The following is a 22,227-nucleotide window of genomic DNA, read 5'->3' as shown; positions in this document are numbered from 1 at the left end:
ATAAAAACACACCTAACATGTTTGTATCAGTCTCAAAAAGTTATAACAAGGTTATGGGTATGAGTTTACATGAAAGCAAAAAAAAATTATAATTTTCTTAGTATCATTTGAAAAGAGTATTTTACCATAAACATGAGAATGAGACATAAGGAAAAAAAAAATCTTCACAAATAAAACCAATTAAAGACACCCTTAAATGTTTGCTTGCAATGAATGGTGGGGGTGGACCTGATCATGTCTTGAAGCCATTATTAAACCTAAAGAAGAAGAAGACATCATTACCTTTCCAAACTTCCTACTTTTGTTTCATTTCATTTACTTGTAGGGAATGTTCCCAACATTTTTCTGCCTAGTTCAAAACTAAAATTTTTTTTTTTTTTTTTTTGAAGACTTAGATCTCATTATCTATCAATACCCACCTAAAAAAATATCTTTCTCAAACTAAAAAATTAACTAAATAAATATCATAAATTTTACGATTAGATCTAATTATGTTAATTTACGATTTTCTCGGCCACATTTAAATATTAAATTTGCCCATGAAAAGAGTAATTAATTCATTACCCATAAAATCTACAAGCTTCAATTTTTTTTTTCTAAGGACTAAGAATTTAAAACTAAAAAACCATTAAATTAAACAAATGTTTTCCCCAAAAAGCTCCATGTGGTCCATTTCATAGGTCAAATGCCTTTGCCCTAAATCATTCAGGCCACAAGCTAGAATGTTTGATGTGTTTGTTTGTATCCTCTTATGACAAGAGAGTTTGTGCTTTTTTATTCAGATTGATGAATTATAAAATGGAATTGAAAGGGACACAAAGGTGATGGGTGGGAAAAAATCAAACAAAATAATCTCTCTTGAGGATATTGTTCTTGGGGTTTTCTTTAATTAATGCTATTTATATAAATTATTGGTAAATATTAGGTGTACTAATCCACCATGATCACATATTCTTTATAATCTCACCCAAATTTATTTATTTTTAAAAAAAGAGTGTCATCACCAACAAGAAAATAATTATAAAATCAACCAAAGCAAGTGCAAGTGGTAAAGAATAAGCATACATTAAACTACATAATCGCCTGTCGATAAATTCAAATTTATAACAACTTAACAAATGATAAAACATAATGAGCGAGATTGTCCTGATTTAGGGTTTTTCTTTTAATACTGAGACACAGCTTAAGAAATCTCAAGATGATTAAAAAAAATAAAAATCAAGATGGGTAATCTAAATAGTAAAATTTAGGACAGAAATGTTAAATAAGGCTATGTGTCCTCATGAAGCTAGAGGTTCAAAAATTGGGATTCTGAATTGGTCAAGCTTCAAATGCTTACAAGCTAGTGATCAGTTCCAAAACTGGATTCAAACCCTAAGGTAAAACCCATGTAGAAACTGATGAAATCACCCAAATCAGTGCTCAGAGCCCCTTTTTTCTTTTTTTTATCTCAACCACAAACTTTTGGGACAAATAAAAATCATATTACTTTCCATCTTTTCACACTAAAAGTCTTTTGGATATGTTGTGTAAGATGGTGATTTCATCTTTTAATGCTTCACTTAGGCAATAAAATAATGAATCACATCAGTCTTCTTTTACAAATTTCTTTGGGCAAGGCTGCAAAGGCTTTTACATAAAGGAAACAGAGAGGAAACCAATCATGTCAATCAAAGGGGAAGAGGAAAGGAAATGTGGGTGAGGACTACTTTTAGATAAGCATCAAATTTTTATCATGGATGTGAAGGACAGGAAATCTCATCTGTCAATGAATTGATGTTTTAAGTACAATTATAAGGTATATACCCTTCATACAAATATGCTAAGCTTAAAAATTAGCTTTAGAAGAACAAATCTCAAATTGTGTAATGAGATAAATGGTCCCAGTTACGGTTTTCTTACTTCAAATCAACAAATAACTCAGGCTGTCGAAATTCCTTTTCAAATGGTCAGATAACTCAGCCTTCAGCTTATAATAAGGTTTCATTGAGAATTAACCGTTGATAAAAAAAAAAAAATTCTCACTCTTTTTGGCTGATTTGGATTACTGTGCAGTGAGGTACAAATGTTTCTTTTACCAAATTGCAGTTGTTCAGGAACAAATAAAGGTCTCAACCTCTTCCTCTGACAATTGTATGATCGTACCCTTTTGCATCTTGCTTCATGGCTATTAAGAAGCTGGTCGCAAATGTCATATGATGAAAGTTCTCAGAGAGCCAACCAAAAAGGGTTTTAAAAAAAAAAAAAATGGGCTAAAGACTTAAATAAAAGCTCCTACTTGGAAACAGAACAAGAAACCGGTCATCCAATCCTGTTAAGACCTGTGTAAACTGATGACTTTGATTCCATATTATACAGAAATACAGCTCAAGAAACCCCAGATGCTACAAAAGCACATTGCAGTATATTGACATGAATCGACAGTCTTGATACTATTTTAGGTAGAATCAAGGTCATGTCATCTATTCCATTTCAAGAAACCCAAGTGTACATAATATATATACTCCTCGTATTCACACGACAAGGCCACACAACCCTCTGGAGCTTCTCTAGCAGGGTACCATCTACATAAGATGAGATAAAAGAACAAATACCGGGAATTTGTCGGCACAGCCGACTTTCCATGACTAAGCACTCACACAGCTTTCCCAAGTACCGTAACTGGAGCTGAAGCTGCCGCCTCCACTCTGTTGAGCATAATCTAGGATGACCTTACGGGCACAGGCATCCCAAGTCCTTGCCATCTCTGCCAGAGACATAGGCTGTGATAATCCACGTAGGGACATATTAAACCTTGACTTGGCCTTCACTGACAAATCTTCCATCTCTTTCCTGGCATTAAGAAGAAATGAATGGCCCTAATTGATGTATGTGTAGGTTCTGATGCATAAAATTGAAAAAATGTGAAATACCAGGTACACACCTTGATTCATCGGGTAACTTGTCTAAGACTACAGGAGAGCAATTCGGATAATTTATGGGAACAAGCAACCTCAAGGGCAAGATTGGGGACTGCACATAACAATTGAAAAAGGGTAAATATCAGGTCATGATGGATCTTCTGACTGCCATCTTGGGCAACAAATTCTTACCATTTGAGCAGAAACCAACTGTGACTTTAAACTTGGACTGAGGGCCACAGCACTGAAAGAACATTTGACTACAGCCCCTTCACCCTCAGCTCCAGCTGCAATGGAATCTACATCCTCACCACTAATTTCCACAACAGTATCAATGAGCTGCAAATTAATTTCTCGGATTTCGTCCAGTAGTGCATGGTTTGCCTACGTTGATAAAATAAATTATTCAGTCAAAATCTGTTTAACAGGGAACGGTCAGAAATCATTTTCCAGTAAATAGATTTCACACAACATCAGCAAGGCAACTGATGGTTTACAGGAACAAAGGCCTCAGCCAAACCAGGGGCAACCAAAGCACCAAACAAAATCGCAGCATTCTCATAAAAGTTTTGGGTAGATGTGTTGACTACTTCTAAGCAAGGTGATCAAAAGTGCCAAAAAGTCTTACCCTACCCTAACAAGAAAAACAAAGATAAGAACCAATAGTCGTACAATTGGCAGGAAAGGTCATCATTGTAGAAAACATCTTACATTTTAGTTTCAGAAAAGCATGTGTTAGCAAAGACAACCAGTTCTAACTACAACAAAATTCAAACACACCTGTGTCAGATATGCTTCAACTCATGTTGAAGCAGAGGAGCAAAAAATTACTTTTTCAAATGTAAGAAAGCAGTTGAGATACAACGGAACATTGTTTCATCATAACATTTGAACATCTTTCGATTTGGCTTTTGCATAAAATTTTAAACAGAAATACTCCTGTAGAGAACCAGAAACAGATCGAATCAATGTCAAAATAGTAGCTTCATCAAATTGCAGATTGAACCACATCACGTTTAAAGCCAAATTTTGGTTTCAGCTAAAATCAGTTGACAAATTGCATGATCATTGAATCAGCCAAATCAAACAATTCCTGACAAAGCAGCACGTTTAAAGCCAATTCTCCCACATACATGCACAATAGCCCAAACATTTTCAGCACTAACCAAACTAAGCTGCAGCCTTTAGCATGCATATATATATATATATATAAAAAAAAATTATGGAGAAACTCAAAATGGTTTTTGCATAAAATGACACACACCCGATCATGGAATCCATTCAACAGTTGCTGAGTTAAAGATTTAGATGAGAAGATGATTAAACACGTGGCCAAAGCTAATCATGGAATCCATTCAACAGTTGCTGAGTTAAAGGTTTAGATGAGAAGATGATTAAACACGTGGCCAAAGCAAATCATGGAACCCATTCAACAGTTGCTGAGTTAAAGATTTAGATGAGAAGATGATTAAACAAATGGCCTAAACCTTCATAATCTATCAGCCCAAAAAACCCAAGATTTCCCACATTCAGGCATACCGAATTCCCAGAACCACAAAGTGCAATAAGGATCTTTATTTCCTTCATAGTTTCCCACAAGATTGACTGATTAAGGAAATTAAAATTTAAGAAACGCACTGCCTCTCAAATTAATGGGATTTGTGCCCTTTGTATTTTGATCCCAAGTCTAACAGGAAGTGGATCCTATTTCATATGATACAGTGCTTCCTCATTGAAACAGGATCAAAATAAGCATAACAGAGAGCTTCACCAAGAACTCACTAGGTCAATGCAACATAAGGAGAGACCAGCTTCCGAAAGGGAAAGCAGATATCCCAAAATTCATATTTTACCCCAAAGCTTCTCGGCAGCTATACAGTCCACATCGGTACCTATAAAGACCACTCAAGTTCTTGAGACCAACGGCAGGTTCCTAAAGCCCTTAAGTTCCTCAACCCATGATAAGACTTCAGCAGAGCATCCGCCCCTCGTGAGTTCAGGGAGAGACTGTTTGAGTGAGGCCCAGATGAAAGTAAGCCAATCAGATGGAGGGGCACTGACAGAGGAAGAGCAGGCTTCGAGCTCGCTGTCGATTGTAGCCATGATTTGACAGATCCTGATGTAGGAACAATAGAGTTGCCTATGTACTGATAACATAATGATAGTTAGAGTTCGCCTTGCAGGATAAGCGATCTGCAGTAAGGTCGACTGACAAGGGTGCACTATATTCAGAGAGAGAGAGAGAGTGAACGCCTACTTCTAAGGAGGCGTAGGATCAGGAGTGAGATGAGGACCAAGCAAGTGTCGTGAAAGACTTGCATGACCAGTTTCCAAAAAGAAAAACAGACCCCTCAAAAGATTCATGGTTTGCCCCCAAGAAGAAAACATACATAATATGGGAAGTGTGGTCATATTTCATGTTGAAAACTACAAAATCATCAAAATCACAATGCCTTTTGATTCAAAGCAAATATAGATGTACCTATTTAAAACCAGGTTATAACACAAACAGGAAGTCCTAAGTTAGAGTAAGATTCTTTGATTTAGATTGCAACTTTATGGGTAAATTTTCACAATGAGCAACTGTTCTAGTGTTTAATTTGTACAAGAAATCCCAAGTGCAAGCTTTTCTAGGACGGCAGTTGCATAACACCTTCAGAGATGAATAGTTTTCATAAGGGCAGTTTTTAGACTATTGTCGAGACTTTTATGCTACACTTATATTTCTTAGTGCTAGAATAACAAGAAGCAAGTGATTTTCCCTTTCAATTTTGAAGGATGTTTCTCTTCATAATTATGAAAAAATAAGTTAATCCATAAACTGATGCACCAAACAGCTGCCAATACTTCTGCAAGCAAATTTGAACATTTTTTTCGGTCAAAGAGTCACAAATTTTGACATTTTCAAAACTGGGTCAGCCCAAGCACTCAACCTGAAACCTAAGATCACTGAAATTGTTGTGCAACATGGATGAAGAAGATATCTAACAATATCATACCTCAACTTTTTGTCTCTTAACCCTCGATGTTGAAGTTGATTCAAATTCAGATGTCTCAAGACCACTTAACTGCTTGAGACTGATATGATTCACACTACAAGCTGATGACACAGCATTCAAAGGCATGGCACTTGTGAGCTGCCTCATTTTCTTTGTCGCAGCTGAAGCATTACCATCTGGTGGAATGATATTTCTAGCTTGCAAACGGCACTTAGTCATAGCCACCAAATCTTCACCAACAGCTGCTCTAGATCCATTACCTGGAGCAGACCCGGCTATTCTGTCCACCATACTGACAACGGAACCAATATCACTTACAGATGAGCTGAAAGCTTTAGCAGACATTGATCTCACCTAAAAACAAAAGAAAAGGGGGAGGAAGTGAGACTAAATGAAGAAAAGCATTTCTAGGACAAAGATTTAATCTAATTGGTGCACCCAGAGTTGTATCGTCTCTGGACACCAATGTTTTAATGTTACTCACCACTTTAATCAAGCGCTCAAGAGGTGGTTCAGTCATGTTTGATTTGCCAGGAAGTGATGAGGCAGCACTAACTTGGTTACCATCTGGGCTACTAAACTCTGCAAGCAAAGGGGAGGCTGAGATCCCTGGTGTACCAATTGCAAGAGATTGTGCTTGGGCATGAGTAGAAGCTATCTGCTGGAGACCGACATTTCCAGCATTAGAGATAGATGAAACAGCAGAAGTCTGTGGTTTCTCTGAGTCACCTGGGATGGGAGATGGAGCCAACAAAGGAGTGGGAGGAGAGGGAACAAAAGGAGAACCTGCAGTTTGCACTGGTGTCCCACTTTTTGGAAGAGCAGTCAACACATTTGACTGGTCAATCTGTGGAGAAGGATGCTGAGAAATTTGAGGGGAATGAGACTGTATGAGCTGAGGTGATGATATTGGAAGACCTGGCTTCAGCTGTTGGTGATGGTATGTAGACCGTGGGCCAGGCTGATGATGCTGAGAAAACATTCCTTGTTTGATCATACCAGTCCCCTGTCTAACCTTCAAGTCATTCACATCATTATTCATTAGATGGATTTGAGGCATTTGCTGCTTCTGTTGTTGGTGCAACTGCTGTTGCTGAAGTTGTTGCTGCTGTATAAGTTGTTGCTTCTGGTGTTGCTGAATCAACTGAGGGTGCATCTGACGCTGTTGGAACTGTTGCTTCAGCTGTTGGGCTTGGATCATTTGTTGCTGCTGATCCTGCTGTGGTTTCAGATGTTGATGCTGTTGGAGAATAGTGGCATTTGATTGGAGGGTATTCATATTAGATTGTAACATACTGACACCACCTTGTGGTAATGTGTTAACATTAGTTTGTTGGGTCCCATTCACTGTAGTCTGCTGCCCAGAGTTCATCATTCCTTGTGGCAATGAATTTCCTTGAACCAAATCCAAATTGGAGGCTGTCTGAAGCGAATTCATCATCGTTTGTTGGGTTTGAGGAACCCCTAAATGTGATGAAGCCATCGACCCACCATGCGGCATGTTTGATGTTACCGAACCCTGCATGTTGATGGGTTGAATTTGATTCATATGATTATCGTGATGCTGCAGCTGAGGGATTTGTGATGCAGCCTGCTGTGACATGGCAGGTTGTGATTGCCCAACAGATGGAGGACCACCTAGATGCTGTATAGATGGTGGCTTCTTGAGCCTATGTGAGTTGAGAAAATTAAGTATCTGCTTCTCATAGAGAGGCAGCTTCTCCTTGAAAATTGGTAGGACGTTTCCTTTCGGTACATTTAGAAATTGCAGCATTTTTTCTAACATGGTCTTAACATATTTAATTTTTTCCATTTGTTCCCCTGATTTTTGCCCCTGAGGAAGAGCATCAGCCTGTCAACATTGAAAGTGGGAAGATCATCATTCATCAGAAGTAAACTTTACAAACTCAATGTAAGATGATTAAAAAACAAAAACGGCATATACCTGCTGGAATTTCTGATTAATCCTACTATACACTTCCGACAGTTCCAGGTAGTACATATCTTTCATAGATTTTATCTGCCCAAACAGAAAAAATGAAACTTAACCTATATGAAGAGAATAAGAGCTCTCAAGGAAAATTATGTAGGCAAATAAAAATTTGAATAATATGCTTGCATGCCCATTCACATGTATGTAGTGCACAAACAGCTACTTCATTGCATGTACCTCATAATGCGAGATCAGAAATTTTTACATTGAACTTTTAAACTTTGCTGCAGGAATCAGCCAGAAATTCATAAAGCAAACGAAATATTCAGATAAACTACAGTTCTGAAGGAGCACGGATTATACTATCCACTTATAATGTAAGACCATGGCCCTTTCAGTAGTAAACCCCCTTTTACGATCCCCACCCTTCAGAATTAACTATTTTAGATAAATCATGATATCTATGACCATCATGTATAACTCTTGAATACATCAAAAGAACAACGAGAAAAGCCTTGAGTCAAAAAATGTCATACCATCAACATCCACTATGTGATCAATCAGGTAGGCTAGTAGCCATAAAGGTGAACAATCAAACTTGTAAGAAGGATAGATCACAAAAACAATCAATGTCCTAGACTGGTACTTTCCGAGAAAAAAAAATCCTAGACTGATCAGAGTAGTTAGCCAGAGAGGGAAAGTTTTGCTTTTGATATGCAAATTATTACATCCAAACTCAATCATGCATATGAAAAAAATAATTATGCGCACAAAAGTGTAAAGGGACTTCAGCAATGCGAAGCGTTCTCTCTTTCTCATGGTACTTCCCTCCTTTTGCAAGGCTTGGTACCAACTCTTCTTCTTAATATGACCCCTTCATAGTTGAGGGGTACTCCATAGATAATACCTTGACAACCTAAAAGAAAAATTAAGAAAAGCCTGCAAAAAGGTTGCCAGAATTTACCTTCTGATACACCTCTTCCTGCCAATCAGCACCATTCTGTCCAGTTTGTGCTGTCAAATCCAGAGATGCTGCAAGGAGGAAACAATAGTTTAGTTACGAGTGTTGAAATACATATGTTTTTAAAGGGGAAAAAAGTGTTGATGACAAAAGAATATTTGAGGGGCAATTTGGTCCTTTTGTATATGGTAGTTGTGTAATTTACTGTTCTTATAAGTTTACTAGGAGTATGTTAGGAAAGTAACAGTTCGTTATTTCTGTAATTTAGAATCAGTAGGCATATGTCAGTTTCATGAAGGGTATTTCAGGAAGTGAACTATTTTTCACTCAAGTAATGAACAACCCCAAAGATGATTTTCTGAAACTGCCGAAGGAGCATCTCCTCTCCTTTCTCTGGTTCATCTTTGTCTCTCAAATCTCTTCTCTTTCTCCTTTTTCTATCTTTCTTACAAAAATTAAACATCCATCTTTGCAGAGCACTCAACAAAATTGAGTTGAAAGGGGTACACAGGTAGCAGGGTTGAGCCGAGTTACAGGGGTGGTGCATCAGAGGTACTGCACCCCCTAGTGCCCTGCACACTTCATAAGAGACTCAATTATTTCACATGCCAATCCCCCCCCCCCAAATTGAGAAGGTATCACTTCCAAATGCTCAGAAACTAAAGAACTCATTAAATTTAGGATCTGATGATGACGATTGGCCATTACAAAACCCTTTACCGTTATGAATTTACAACATTTTGCCTTTTATTAACTATATTCTTAGTAAAACTGCCATTAAAAAACATGTTAAAATCATTAATAGCACCAGGGCATTTCGTTCAGATTACTATTACAAAAAAAGTTATTGTGGTAGTAATTGTTGAGATGTTTGTTAGGTTAAGCTTGCTTCTATCCCAAAATAACTAGCCATTTAGGAGGCTTACTCCTCAACCTTATAACCTAATAATTTTTCTTAACACTTCTCAATGTAGGACTTTTTTTCACTAAATACTCCCTCCCACGTTCAGGATTACACATAATAGGCCTGAGACATGGCCACAATCTCCCAACATAAGACTCCCACCTCATGGAGTCCACAATGTACAATAACATGGGGAGTACAAACTCGGCCTTAGCCCATGCTCATATTCTGTTCTGATGCTACTGTTGGATTGAGTCCAGTTCCATCCCAAAATGACTAGCCATTTAGGAGGCTCATTACTCAATCTTATAACCTAGTCCCTTTTCTTAACACTTACGTGGGACTTTTTTTCACTAAAGAATGTTCACAAACTAGATAGCTTTACTATGGAAAATTGTTCACCTATGAGCTAAACTAAATTGACCAACCCATTACATCCTACTTGCTTAAGCACTCTGTAGGCAAATCATTTGTAATGGAAGAACTTCAGTCTCATGTTGAACAAAGACGTTAAATTGTGTACCCAACAAACTTATCTGGTTGTCTCTCATGTAACATTGGATTAGAAAACCTCCATATATTTTTTCAAAGGCTTGAAAAAAACCTAGTAAAACTCAACCATTTCAGGAAACTATCTTGATGCAATTCAAGACACTGTACTATATACTCCAATGTAATAAAAACGAGCATTATAATTTCATTTGTCATTTTTTTCAGAGTAAGAGATAATTCTGGTTTCCACGTATAAAGAAAATAGATTATAATTTTTTAAATGGCCTACTTGATGAAGCATCTGGAAGTCCTCTTCGTGACTGAAGCATTTGCTGTCTTTGCTGCTCCACTGCAGCACCATGTGGCTGAAGGGAAGCACTTGATGCTTGAGTTCTTTGCTGCATATCACGTTGATGTTGTTGTTGTTGCTGCTGCTGTTGTTGTTGTTGCTGCTGTTGTTGTTGCTGCAATCCTATTTGTTGCAACTGTGCTTGTTGTGGCTGAAGATGAGACATTAGATGCTGCTGTTGAGATTGCGACTGGCCCTGATGGCCTTGAGATGATAGCAGCGCTGATGATCCCTGTTGGTTCTGTTGTTGTTGCTGTGCTGCCGCAACCTTGGCCTGCATTCGCATATTTTGTTGATGTTGCTGCATGTTCTGCTGATGCAAGTTTGAGATATTGTTCTGCTGTCCAATCAATTGTTGTTGTTGTTGTTGGCCCAGTAATCGCTGCTGCTGCATGTCTGGAAGATTGTTCTGTTGCTGCTGACTAAGTAGCTGATTCTGTTGTATGCTGGTCCCACTTGATTGCTGGCCTAGCAACTGTTGCTGCTGCTGCTGTTGCTGTGACGGCAACATCTGCTGCTGGCCCAGAGGTGTTTGCTGTTAGTGACAAAAGAAGGTTCTTTAATTATCATTTAACAATCTCATTATTCATCACCAAGAATTTTTTCAGACTAGTAGATTTAATGTTTCATCCAGAATATTCTACACTGGGTACTCAACATGATGGACATAGCTTTTAAATTTTTTTATAGGTGAAAAGTAAAACGAATGTCATATTAAGGCTGCACTTGGCCCCCTCTTTTATAGAGGGCTCATCGAGAAAGGCTTTATCAAAGATTCCTTCTCTGTGAAGACCTCTTTAGGGCCACAACCATTTTGAAAGCGTGTACTACATAAAAAGAATCTTGTATGAAATTTAGTATAATTATATGAGACAATCTTGAAAGGAAAGTAACAAAATACCTTTATTTGTACCTTAAATTTTATACTAAAATAAACATAAAATATTAAGGTAATTTTTAAGAAAACTACTAAAATACCCTTTGGCATGATTGCATAATCAATTTAAAGGCCCACCAATTTGTAGGATTAATCAATCCCATGTCATGTATAGATCCATATTAGTCGACCCATTTTGTGCACGATAAGTTAGGTGGGTCTCACATAAGATGTAAGTGTCCATATTAAAGTAAGTTCTCTACGAAGTAAACCATTCTATAGGAGGTCTATGTATGAAATTTTGTAATATTATAAGGATATATTTTTTAAATGAATACTAATTTTCTCTTTTTAAAAAAGATCTCCTCCTAGGAAAAACTTCATTCCGTAGCTTCACCAAAGAGGGGATTTTCTCCTCTTTGACAGATGAACACTTTGAAAGAAACAATTAAACATTTAAAAAAAAAGAGACAACTAACCAACACAACTTCGGACACTAGATGTAGCTCTTTGACCAAAAGAGCTGTTTTTGGAATCCAAAGGGCTGTGCAAAACACAACCTAAATCCAACAAACTGAAGCAAGTCGAGGCATGAGAGACCAATTGGCCCAACAAGCTATCACAGTCAGGCGCTGCTGACTCCTTTGCTTCTTCTTCTTTTTGTGTATTTTTTTATGGAGATTCTGTTAAGAAAAAAAATGCAACTACAAAAACCTAACCTACTTAAACATTATGCAAACATTGTGCAAAGGGAATGGAATTGCTAGCCAAAAGAGATTGAAAATAAGAACCCTCGTTACCAGAAAAATCAGATCAGAAGTTTGCCAATAAGCAGTTTGCTCCAGTTTGGTTTTAAAGGATGGGGGGGGAGAGAGAGAAAGACCTGTTGATGCAGAGGAGATTGTTGTGAAGCCTGTTGCTGCCTCATAACAGATTGTGGGTGCTGCTGAAGAATAGGCGTTGACTGTTGCATAGAAGACTGGGGGTTTGATTGAAGGCTTGATTGTGCAGATGACTGCATCATAGAAGGTGGTGTCTGCTGAAGAGTAGTCTGGCTTGTTGGAAGCCCCGAAGAAAGTTGCATAAGAGACTGCTGTGTCCCCTGCATCTGATTTGTCTGTAACATTGACTGCTGTGGCTGCTGCTGGAGTTGAGACTGTAAAAGTGAAGGCTGAACCTGCAGCTTCTTGTTCAACAATTGTTGCTGGTACATATTGAACTGTTGTGAATTCTGCACAGTCTGCTGGGGTAATCCTTGTTGTCTCACTTGCAATTGTTGCCTCTGTGAATTTGTAAACATGTTTGGCGCAACTCCAGTCCCTACTAGAGAAGAACTAACTGAATTTTGTGACATTGCAGCCATGCTAGGAGGTAAGCTGGAGTTCTGGCCAACACTGGCCATGGAAGTCTGAGTTGCTCCTGTAGGAGGCAGGGTTGCAGAACTTTGTAGCACAGCAGAAGGGATATTGTTTTGAAGGTTTTGTTGAATCATCTGCTGGCGAGACTGAGATTGATTGCCCATGGGAATGGGTAGGTGCTGCTGCTGCTGCTGCTGGTTGCGCACTAGGAGAAAAAAGACATTTTGTTACTGCAAATGAGAGCTGTATATCTGTTTTTCCCCCTTTCTAACAGGAACTCAGGTGTAAACTATTAATGTTTATTTTATATAATGCCTTAAAAATCCAAACCAGCCATCAACCCAGTCAAGCCACCAGATCTAACTCAATGGGTTCATAAAAAACAATAAGCATATACAATCTTCACACAAGTAAAATAAATAAGTTCATATAAAACTGAAAGTACATGATAGTGAGACCTATCAGATACTTTTTAAAAAAAAACAAAATTAGATTACATTTAAGAAGGAAAGAACATAGAATTCACAAAGAAAAACCATGGCTAAAACTGCCAGAAAAAGACAGAAAGCAAGGCCACACCAAGCCTACAAAACAAAATATTACTAGAAAAGATAAAGAATAATCAGCCCATGTCAATGACACAAGTGCTGCTCTCAACAAGGTGAGATAGAAACAAATAGCCTAGATAAGGAATCAATAACCCCATTGGCATATTTAACAGTATGTGGCCAAACTAACTGAAGATCTTCACAAAGAGACATAATTTCATTATGAATCTTCCAAATCTCCAAGGAGAACAACTATCTGAAAATCAACCAATAACCAGAAGAAACTCTCCTCAACAACAAGGGGGAAGACAAAATTCTATGAAGAAATTCTTAATCCAAAGAGCAAAGTTCAAGGCTCTGCCTGTGTGGAGTCGCTTACCCCAAAAAGGGTGCTGGGTAAGCTCAAATAACATGACCAGCACTGTCAGCCTGACAAAAAGTCTCCAAACTCCTATGGGGTCTGGATTCCCTTTGGAGCTCTCATAAAATTTAGTTTTAGTTACCCTTATTGAGGGGGCTCCCAATTTAGGACCCTTCAATTTCCAAAGGCTGCAAAAAATAGGCACATCTCACCAATGAAACCTAAAATAGCACTAATGAAATGATGGAAGAAGGGATATTTGCTTAACCAAAATTATGCATAATGAATTATACACTCAATGACTCCTACAGTACAAGCACAATACTCAAATGCTTTAGAGTTTCCCTTCCCATAAGGCCCCAGATAATTGCATAGAGAGCCCATTATACACAGAACTTCCCCAAACTTTGGAAGCTTCCTTGAAAAAGCTTGAAGTAATAAGCCTAGGAAAGAACACAGAAAACAAAAACAAAAGCCAAATTTCTCCAGAATGACTAGAATAGGGAAATGAGAAATGTAAAACAGATGTTTTTTTTTTTTGAGTGATTAGCTAATGAACAGATTTTACAGCTAACATCTTGTATAGAAAGAATCTGATCCATCATTGAATCCAACCTTTAGAGTGCACCTCACAAAATGACTTTGCCTTTGGAGGGGCTAGACTGTCCCAAACTAAAGTAGATGCTAGATAACTTAAACTGAGCATAGAAAGACAACACAATTTGCATTCCACAAGCACTAAACTTCCAAATCACTGATCTTCTCCACTACCCACCATGTAACAACTTTTTTACTAAAAGCCGAGGAGCCTCATTCATTTCATTACCACGTAAGTTTCTTCTCAAATCAAGATCCCAATTTCCATCCCAAAATGGTCATTCCACCCAAACTCAATGATCTCTAGCCATAGCATACAAGAGAGAGAAAACAGTGGATAAAGGCTCCCAATCTAACCAAATATCAAGCCTAAATCTAATCCTATCCCCGTGTATAACATAAAAGTGAATGCTCAGCAAAAACATATTTTAAGAACTAAACTAAGGGTTCTATAGTAAGGACACTATCTTCTCATACAAAACATACAGATATAGGACCTATATAAAAAAGGCCAGCCACAAGCAACCATACAGAGCTAGAAATGGAAGACGAGTAGACCCTATCTGTTTGACACTATTTGGCTTACTAATAAATGAGTAGTAGATAGCACAATGCACTCTGGAGGCAGCTTCTTATAATCAAGTATGGTTATGTTGAGAAATGTTTAGGACTCCTGGACCTTGTGATTCTATCCCTGTCCGTAGTTCTAGTTTGGGGAAAGCGATTATTCGCTTGAAATCTGATTTGTTAATGGAATTCGTTTGCATGTTAGGAGTGGTCATCGAGTTCAGTTCTGGTTGGAGTGGATTGGTAATTCCTCTTAGTTACTTCACTCCACTGCCTTTTTAATGTGGTTTTATCCCAAGATATTTTGGTTTCTCAATTGTATATTATTGGAGATTGACACTTCAATTTTTGTAGTAATCTTAACGACATTGAAGCAATTGATATCAGGAACCTTTTACCTATGTTGGAGGATCATTTCATGATGTTTTCGGGTGAGGATGAGTTAATAATTCCAGCACCTCCTAAGGTTAAGTACTTCCTTTGTTGTGCCACCAAAGGGAAGATCAAAACTACCAATCAGCTTGTTAGAAGGGACCAGCAATTGAGGATTTACATTGTAAGTTTTAGGGTATTGAGGATGAGTTGGTAAATCATATTTTCAGTCAGTGCCCTTTTGTTTACTCAGTTTGGGGTGCTTTATTATTAAATTTTGGTCTTTCCATGTGATTGCCAATGTTTTCTTTTTTTGGGATTTTATGTTTCAGTTTTTAAAGCTTTTGTTGTCTAGTCAAGGACGAATTTTGAGGCAAACTGTTTGGGCTCTGAGGAAGGAAAGAAATAACGGTTTTTAATGGTCCATATTGTTAAGTTGGATCCAAGGCCCATCCCAAAATGACTAACCACCTTAAGAAGTCTCTTTCTCAACTAATAAACTCAAGATATGTGTACTCACTAATCTATGTAGGACTATTCCTTAACACTCCCCCTCACGTGTAGACCCTCGTTTGTGGTTCTACAAGTGGATAATTTAGGAGTAAGCAGTTTAGGTGTAGGCCCTTTTGTGGCTCTACAAGTGGATAGTTTAGGTGTAGGCCATCTTTTGTGGCTCTACAAGTAGATAGTTTAGGTACAGGCCCACATATGAGTACCTGCTCTGATACCATGTTGAAACCAATTGCGCTAAAACCTCGAGGCATTAGTGAGAGGCGCAACAAGACCTTATACAAGGACCGGCCAAGTCAATATCTCAACACTCCCCCGCACGGGGACAACCCGAGTACATTCGGGTCCCAACGTACAAGGGACAAATTCGGGGGGAGCGGCATTCGAACTCGTGACCGACCTGCTCTGATACCATGTTGAAACCAGTGTGCTAAAAGGATTGGCCCGGTCGATACAAACAAATATTCCAACACTCCCCCGCACGGGGAAAACCCGTGGACAAATCCACCGAAAAAACCCGGGACAAATTCCTGGAAAAACCCAGGACAAATTCACCAGAAATACCTGGGACAAAATTCGGTGGGAGCGGGACTCGAACTCGGGACCAACCTGCTCTGATACCATGTTGAAATCATTGTACTCAAAAGCTCGAACCTATTAGGAAAGCAACCCCACGGATCTTATACAAGGACTGGCCCAGTCGATACAAACAAATATTCCAACACTCCCCTACACGGGAAAACCCGTGGACAAATTCACCCAAAAAACCCAGGACAAATTCACCAGAAATACATGGGACAAAATTCGGTGGGAGCGGGACTCGAACTCGGGACCAACCTGCTCTGATACCATGTTAAGTTGGGTCCAAGGCCCATCCTAAAATGACTAGCCACCTTAGGAAGCCTCTTTCTCAACTAATAAACTCAAGATATTTGTACTCACTAATCTATGTGGGACTATTCCTTAACACATATCGTTCTTTAGGTGGTATAGTTGAGTGTATTATTCATTCCACGCATTTTTGTGTAAGTTTTCAGGGTTCATCATCTTCTAAGTACTGTCTCGAGAATACATGGACAAATATTGCAGCTTCCTCTAATACTCAACCTCCCACTATTGTTGGTCTCCCCTTCCTGGAGGTGTTTTTAGTTAAACCTCGATACAAGTTCAAGAGGAAATTTGGGCAACGATGGAGATGGGGGTGTTATTAGGGACTATTCTGGCCAAATCCTCTGGGTATGCTCTGCAACATTGTATTGTTGTGATTCGATAGAGGTGAAACTCCAGGCCCTTTTTTGTGATATGAAGTTTTTTTTTTTTTTTGACAATAGTTGGTGTCAAGGTTTGTTGTGTAACACATTTTCAGGTCCTGCAATGAGTGAGGGTGATTCTTCAACAGTGGTCTCTTGGTTCCATTTTGAAAAAAAAAAACCCTCCCTGGCTGTTTCTTCATGTTTTCAATGAAATTGTGCATTGGAGTGAGCAATTACAGGTTATGTGGGTTCATTCACCTCGTACTGCTAATTCCATGGTTGATTCATTAGCTCATCATGTCATGGATCTCCCAGCTATTTTATTTTTTTATGATGCATGGCCTTCTGATGTTCATTGGTTTTGCCTCTTTCTTTCTTTCTCTGTATTATTATGGTGAAAGTGGCTTTCCTAGTTTTGCATCTTGCAAATTCTTTCTCTCAATATAATTCATACCATTCTCAAAAATAAATAAATAAATAAGTAGTAGATACACTAACTAGACTCTACAGTTAAAACAGATAACGTTTCATATTGCAAACTACTGAATGAACAAAAATGAGCAATGATGGTCCTATTCCAATTCAAATGTTTCACAATTTTGATCTTGCAAATTTGAGGTCAATCCCATATTGTGTTGCTCCTCTGACAACAACTTATATGTTAAGGACCAAGCAAATCTGATCCCACAATTTACCCTAGAGAAAAGCTCTGTTAAAACTTTGCTCATTGTATGTTTAAACTTAGATCAACTTACTTGAGACTTCTTATTCTTAAGTTTACCATCCTATATTCAAATCATACCATCCCAAAATAAGTCAATCAACAGTATATTTTGCGAACAACACAAAAGATTGTCCCCTGTATATAAGCAATTAGTTTGCCAACAAATGCAAAATAGATAAGCACATCAAGCTAAAACTTTAGTTAAAAGCCAAAAGTACAATTACACACTACCATAATCTCTAATGTTGATGATTCTAGCTTCCAGAGAATTCCTTCTTCCTAATACTCACCAAACTATGATTATATGTTCTGTCCTATGTCTTACTCACCAAACTATGATTATATGTTCTGTCCTATGTCTTACTCCGAACTAATAAAGGCCACAAGTAAGTTTCTCCATTTCCCCTGTTATGTCTTCAGAAGGGAGAAACTGATTTTTATTTTTTTATAATAATGATAAACAGCATTCTATTCTAGAAAACTTCCAAAAGGGAAAGTACAAACAAAGGGGGAGAGATGCAAGCTATCCCATGTTTTAGATTGCAGAAAACAATCCCGCCTCATTTCTATATCAGTGCAGAGCTTTGGATAAAAACTTGAATTGGAACTCCCCACTCTAAGCTTGAGTTTTTGAGTTAGATGTCTTTATTTATGGTATAAAAAATGCTCCATTGAGGCCCAACTGATAGTTGAACGTCCACACAAATTATCCATAACAAGAAACAAGACCTTGTGGTTGTGGGGGTCAGACCCATTGGACCTTATTTCTGTTTAATTCTTTCATATTTCCTACCGTCACACCCCATGCAATAATTACAACTTTGGATGGGCATCACATTATATCTCCCCCATTTATTTGGAGCCTAGCCTATCAAGTAGAAATTAGAAAATGAATCTGAAATTTTTAAGGAACATGAAAGTGTATTAAACTGATTTACTACCTGCATCTTGGGGGTTTGGATTCCCACTAGAAGCATTGGATGGCAAAGAGTTAGTCCCAGGAGCAGTAGTCTGAGATTTGTTCTCCATTGTAAGCATCTTCAGAGATATTCTTCGGAGATAGTCAGTCTGGAAAATTTTAAATATAGAGGAAATTAGAATTCTTAAATGTTACTAACAAAGAACTGGAGGCTTGAAAGTCACTAGACCTTAGTAACTAGTCACAATAAACAAGACACATGTAACAACAGAAAGCAAAATGAGCATGTATAAACTGTGACAGAGGTTAGCAGTGACGTGAAGACACCACTTCCCAGTGTAAGTTGCAGTTGGAAGAAACAGATTACTGCTAACAGGAAAGTAGCATAATCTGAAGCAGCCATTAGATCTAAACTGGTTAGCACGCATTGTGTGCTCTCTTTGAAGGTCTGTATGTCATACTGGTAGTAAAAAAATGACAAATGTAAACCTGCACATCCAACAAAAGTGAAACTTCCAAAGACTCAGTTTTGCCTATACATGATAGAGCCACTGGGGTTACTAAAAGAATAAAAATTATACTCATCATCATTCTTAGTCATAAAGAGAACAGCGCATCTACTGATGTACAAGCCACTACTGTTTTGTACTATAGAACAGTACAGGCTACTGAAGTTCTCAATGGTGACAACAGAATTGCTGCAGATTCGGAATAGCAGGCACAAACATTCCAGCATTGCTGATTACAAACACCAAAATTGAACAACCAAAGAAATGATAGTAGTGGAAAATTATTACAGAAAATCATGTACTACAACAAGAACCGAAATAAGAGCTACTACCGAACAAGGTAATTTAAGTCAAAGACATACCTGACTGGTTGCTGCTGTATAGATCTTTTCCTCAAATCTTACAGCAATCTTCTTAAGTTCAACCAAGCCATCAGGGCCAGAGATAGGTAAGTGCTTTTTCAAGGTATCCATGCTACACAAGTGAACATAAACTTTACTAGGTATTGACTAAAAGGTGTAAAAACAAAGTAATAGAGAAAAAGGAAAAGAAATGCAATTCTAACTAATATCCACATGGATTGGGAAATAATAATAATAATTTCCTAAAAATAACTGCTAAGTAATAAATAGTGCCAATGTTTTATTCACGAGAACAAGACTAACACACTTTGACCAATTTTAACACTAACCTTAACAATCATAAGATGTTGATCTTAAATGTGGCTATTAACTTCTTTTTTTTCCTTTCCCGAAAATGGCAAGAAATCTTATTAGGAAAACAGAAGGCCCCATGTACCTAGTGAAAGGCTAATTGGAAAAAGCACAAATAAACCAAAAAATAAAAAACTCGATAACAACAAGACAAACATCTACATAGAATCTGAAAATAAACTTGTAGGAGAATCCAAGAAGATATGAGGTGCACAGTATCCCATATCAAGCGTGGTTAAAGAACTCCATTAACTGTGAGGAAGTCAGCTAAGGAATTGGCATATCTGAAGATGCAGGCCCAGAAGATCACATGAAGGGCTAGCATACCCAAGATCTTGTCAAAATATTTTTAAAAATTAAATAAATAAAAATTACCTACTGGCAGTGCATTATATGGAAATTATTTTACTTGTTTTTTTTGAGAGGGGCGTAGCGCGATTCAAAGTCGCGACCTGATGCACCTAATGTAAACAGAATACCCCTAGACCAAACGGCCTTAGGTTGAAAATTATTTTACTTGAAACGATCATCATCAATTTTGATTCGAGTTCGTATATCCTGAGTGATGCTAAACTATTCATTGGTAAGTAAATTATGCGGAGCATATGGAAACTCTTTTTCTTTCTCATTCAAATTGATAAGGAAAGTAGTTTAGAGTAGAAGTCAACAGATTATCAAGACTGTTACCAGCTAAGTAAAGTTCTCTTCAAGAGACCACATAAAACTTTTAAATCGATGTTAGCCAAAGGAAGGAAAAAGTCAAAAGGCCAGAGTATGCCCAAACACAGATATGCATACTTACATCTTGTTGACAATTCTTTGCCTGGAATCAGGCGATAGCTGCGTTCTCCAATCATTGACATCCATGTTGGGGTTCATGTTAGGGTTCATATTTGGGTTCATGTTGGGATTCATGTTCGCCGGGTTCATGTTGGGATTCATAGTGCCTGCATTCATGTTTGGATTCATGTTCGGATTCATGTTGGGATTCATATTTGAGGTCAAGCCGGAATTCATGTTGGGGTTCATACTGGGGATGGATTCTCCTTGAGCAGACCTGCAATTATTGCCATCCATAAACTGAAATTTCAGAAGAAACATGGAAAAAGGGCCTTAGCAGAAACAAAGAAACATAGAATGTTAACAGAACTTCCATCTCTAATGAGGTAATCTCGTTCTTATCCAGGTCAATCTTAGTCCCCCCTTTTTTCTCGACTCAACCGAGAGTGCGAATAAGATTGACAAAACATTTAAACAATCGGGAAAATTGAAGAAGGTCGGCAAAGCTTAGACGCGAAACATACCTTGCGACCTCGACCTCACCTCCTCAAGCTCCGCAAGCTTTTGGGGGACTCGAGAAGATGGAAAGGAAGGGAGGAAAAACATCCGGCGATCTGCCCCCCCTTTCAAAATGAGGTTTGCAACGTGCACTTAGCAACAGCAACAGGTAAAATGGCAGCCCACGTGGAATCTTTCCACTATGATACGTCAGCAAGCCAAACCCCCCTTTTTCTTGTCTTTTCTCTCCCTTAAAATTCTTGGTATACCGCTGGCAACTGTATATTCCCTCCCAAATCGACCCACCGCCACAGCTATCTTCTTCGCAACAAAACAATGAAATGTTTCATAATCTGCAACCAATTTTTTACATAATCCCTTCACAAAGGTGCCTTAATACTAGAGAAAAGTAGGGGAGAATGAAATCTTTGAACGAAGATGAACAAGGAAAAAATAAATCCTAACATATTTGAAGAACATACCTGAAATAGAGTTCACTTTGCGGAAAGAGTAGCTTCAATTCGAAAGGGCTAAAATTTTCAGTCTTAAGTTCTGCAGATCAACAGGCCTTCCGATCCTTTGAGCAAGACTGCCGGTTTGCCAGAATCCCCTGTGCTCTGGTCAAAATCTGCAATAGAAACGGTAGAAAATCGACAAGAGGAGCCCATGGTTAAATTGATCTTTAGTTTTCCTTATTCCCTTCAAAGTTCGAAGCTCAAAGTTCAAACCAATTATAGATTCTCTTTATTAACAGTCCAGAAATCGGATAACGACAAAATTTTACCTTCCAGAAGAACTTATCAAGTTCCTCGCTCAATTTGCTTACAAGATAATGGCTAGAAATAGTAAGAAAAAACCAGCAAGAGAGATGAAAGAAGGCAACTGGTTCAAGATGAGAGAATCCTTTTCGCCTGTGAGGTACAGAGATTATTGATACGCAGGGAAAATAAAGGACGAGTCTGGCCACTGGTGGGGAAGGTTGAGGAGACGGTTGTCTTGCAGAGGCGTTCTCCGCAAGGAATTTAAAGGAAAGAGGATGTCGGGCGCGAGGAAGGAGGGAAGAGGACGAGGTCTTTGACTAGACGATGTGGCAAAGATGAGAG

General features: G+C 38.2%; 1 protein-coding gene across 5 annotated transcripts; it reads right to left on the bottom strand.

Annotated features, from left to right (window-relative positions):
• Positions 1-2,206: 2,206 nt before the first annotated feature.
• On the bottom strand, positions 2,207-22,214 carry LOC137934832 (mediator of RNA polymerase II transcription subunit 15a-like). 5 transcript variants are annotated; one of them, XM_068779371.1, is made up of 15 exons: positions 21,909-22,214; positions 21,607-21,752; positions 21,151-21,477; positions 20,649-20,903; positions 19,496-19,607; positions 18,647-18,773; positions 12,299-12,978; positions 10,479-11,073; positions 8,797-8,864; positions 7,845-7,919; positions 6,384-7,751; positions 5,900-6,253; positions 3,093-3,284; positions 2,924-3,012; positions 2,207-2,832 (listed from the first exon to the last, which is right to left on the bottom strand). In XM_068779371.1, the coding sequence occupies exons 4-15, from the start codon at positions 20,873-20,875 to the stop codon at positions 2,628-2,630; spliced, it is 4,092 nt and encodes a 1,363-aa protein (XP_068635472.1). In that variant the 5' UTR covers positions 20,876-20,903; positions 21,151-21,477; positions 21,607-21,752; positions 21,909-22,214; the 3' UTR covers positions 2,207-2,627. The 5 variants fall into 5 exon arrangements, with proteins under 5 accessions (XP_068635472.1, XP_068635473.1, XP_068635474.1 ...); XM_068779372.1 differs by having other exon boundaries at positions 21,151-21,445; XM_068779373.1 differs by having other exon boundaries at positions 21,151-21,442.
• Positions 22,215-22,227: the final 13 nt, after the last annotated feature.

The sequence above is a fragment of the Aristolochia californica genome, unplaced genomic scaffold (assembly GCF_029961685.1).
Source record: "Aristolochia californica isolate CCGP_79_NKW_82.1479 unplaced genomic scaffold, dmAriCali1.0.hap1 SCAF_6, whole genome shotgun sequence".
Classification (NCBI taxonomy): domain Eukaryota; kingdom Viridiplantae; phylum Streptophyta; class Magnoliopsida; order Piperales; family Aristolochiaceae; genus Aristolochia; species Aristolochia californica.
This window is presented reverse-complemented; position numbering and strand designations above follow the sequence as displayed.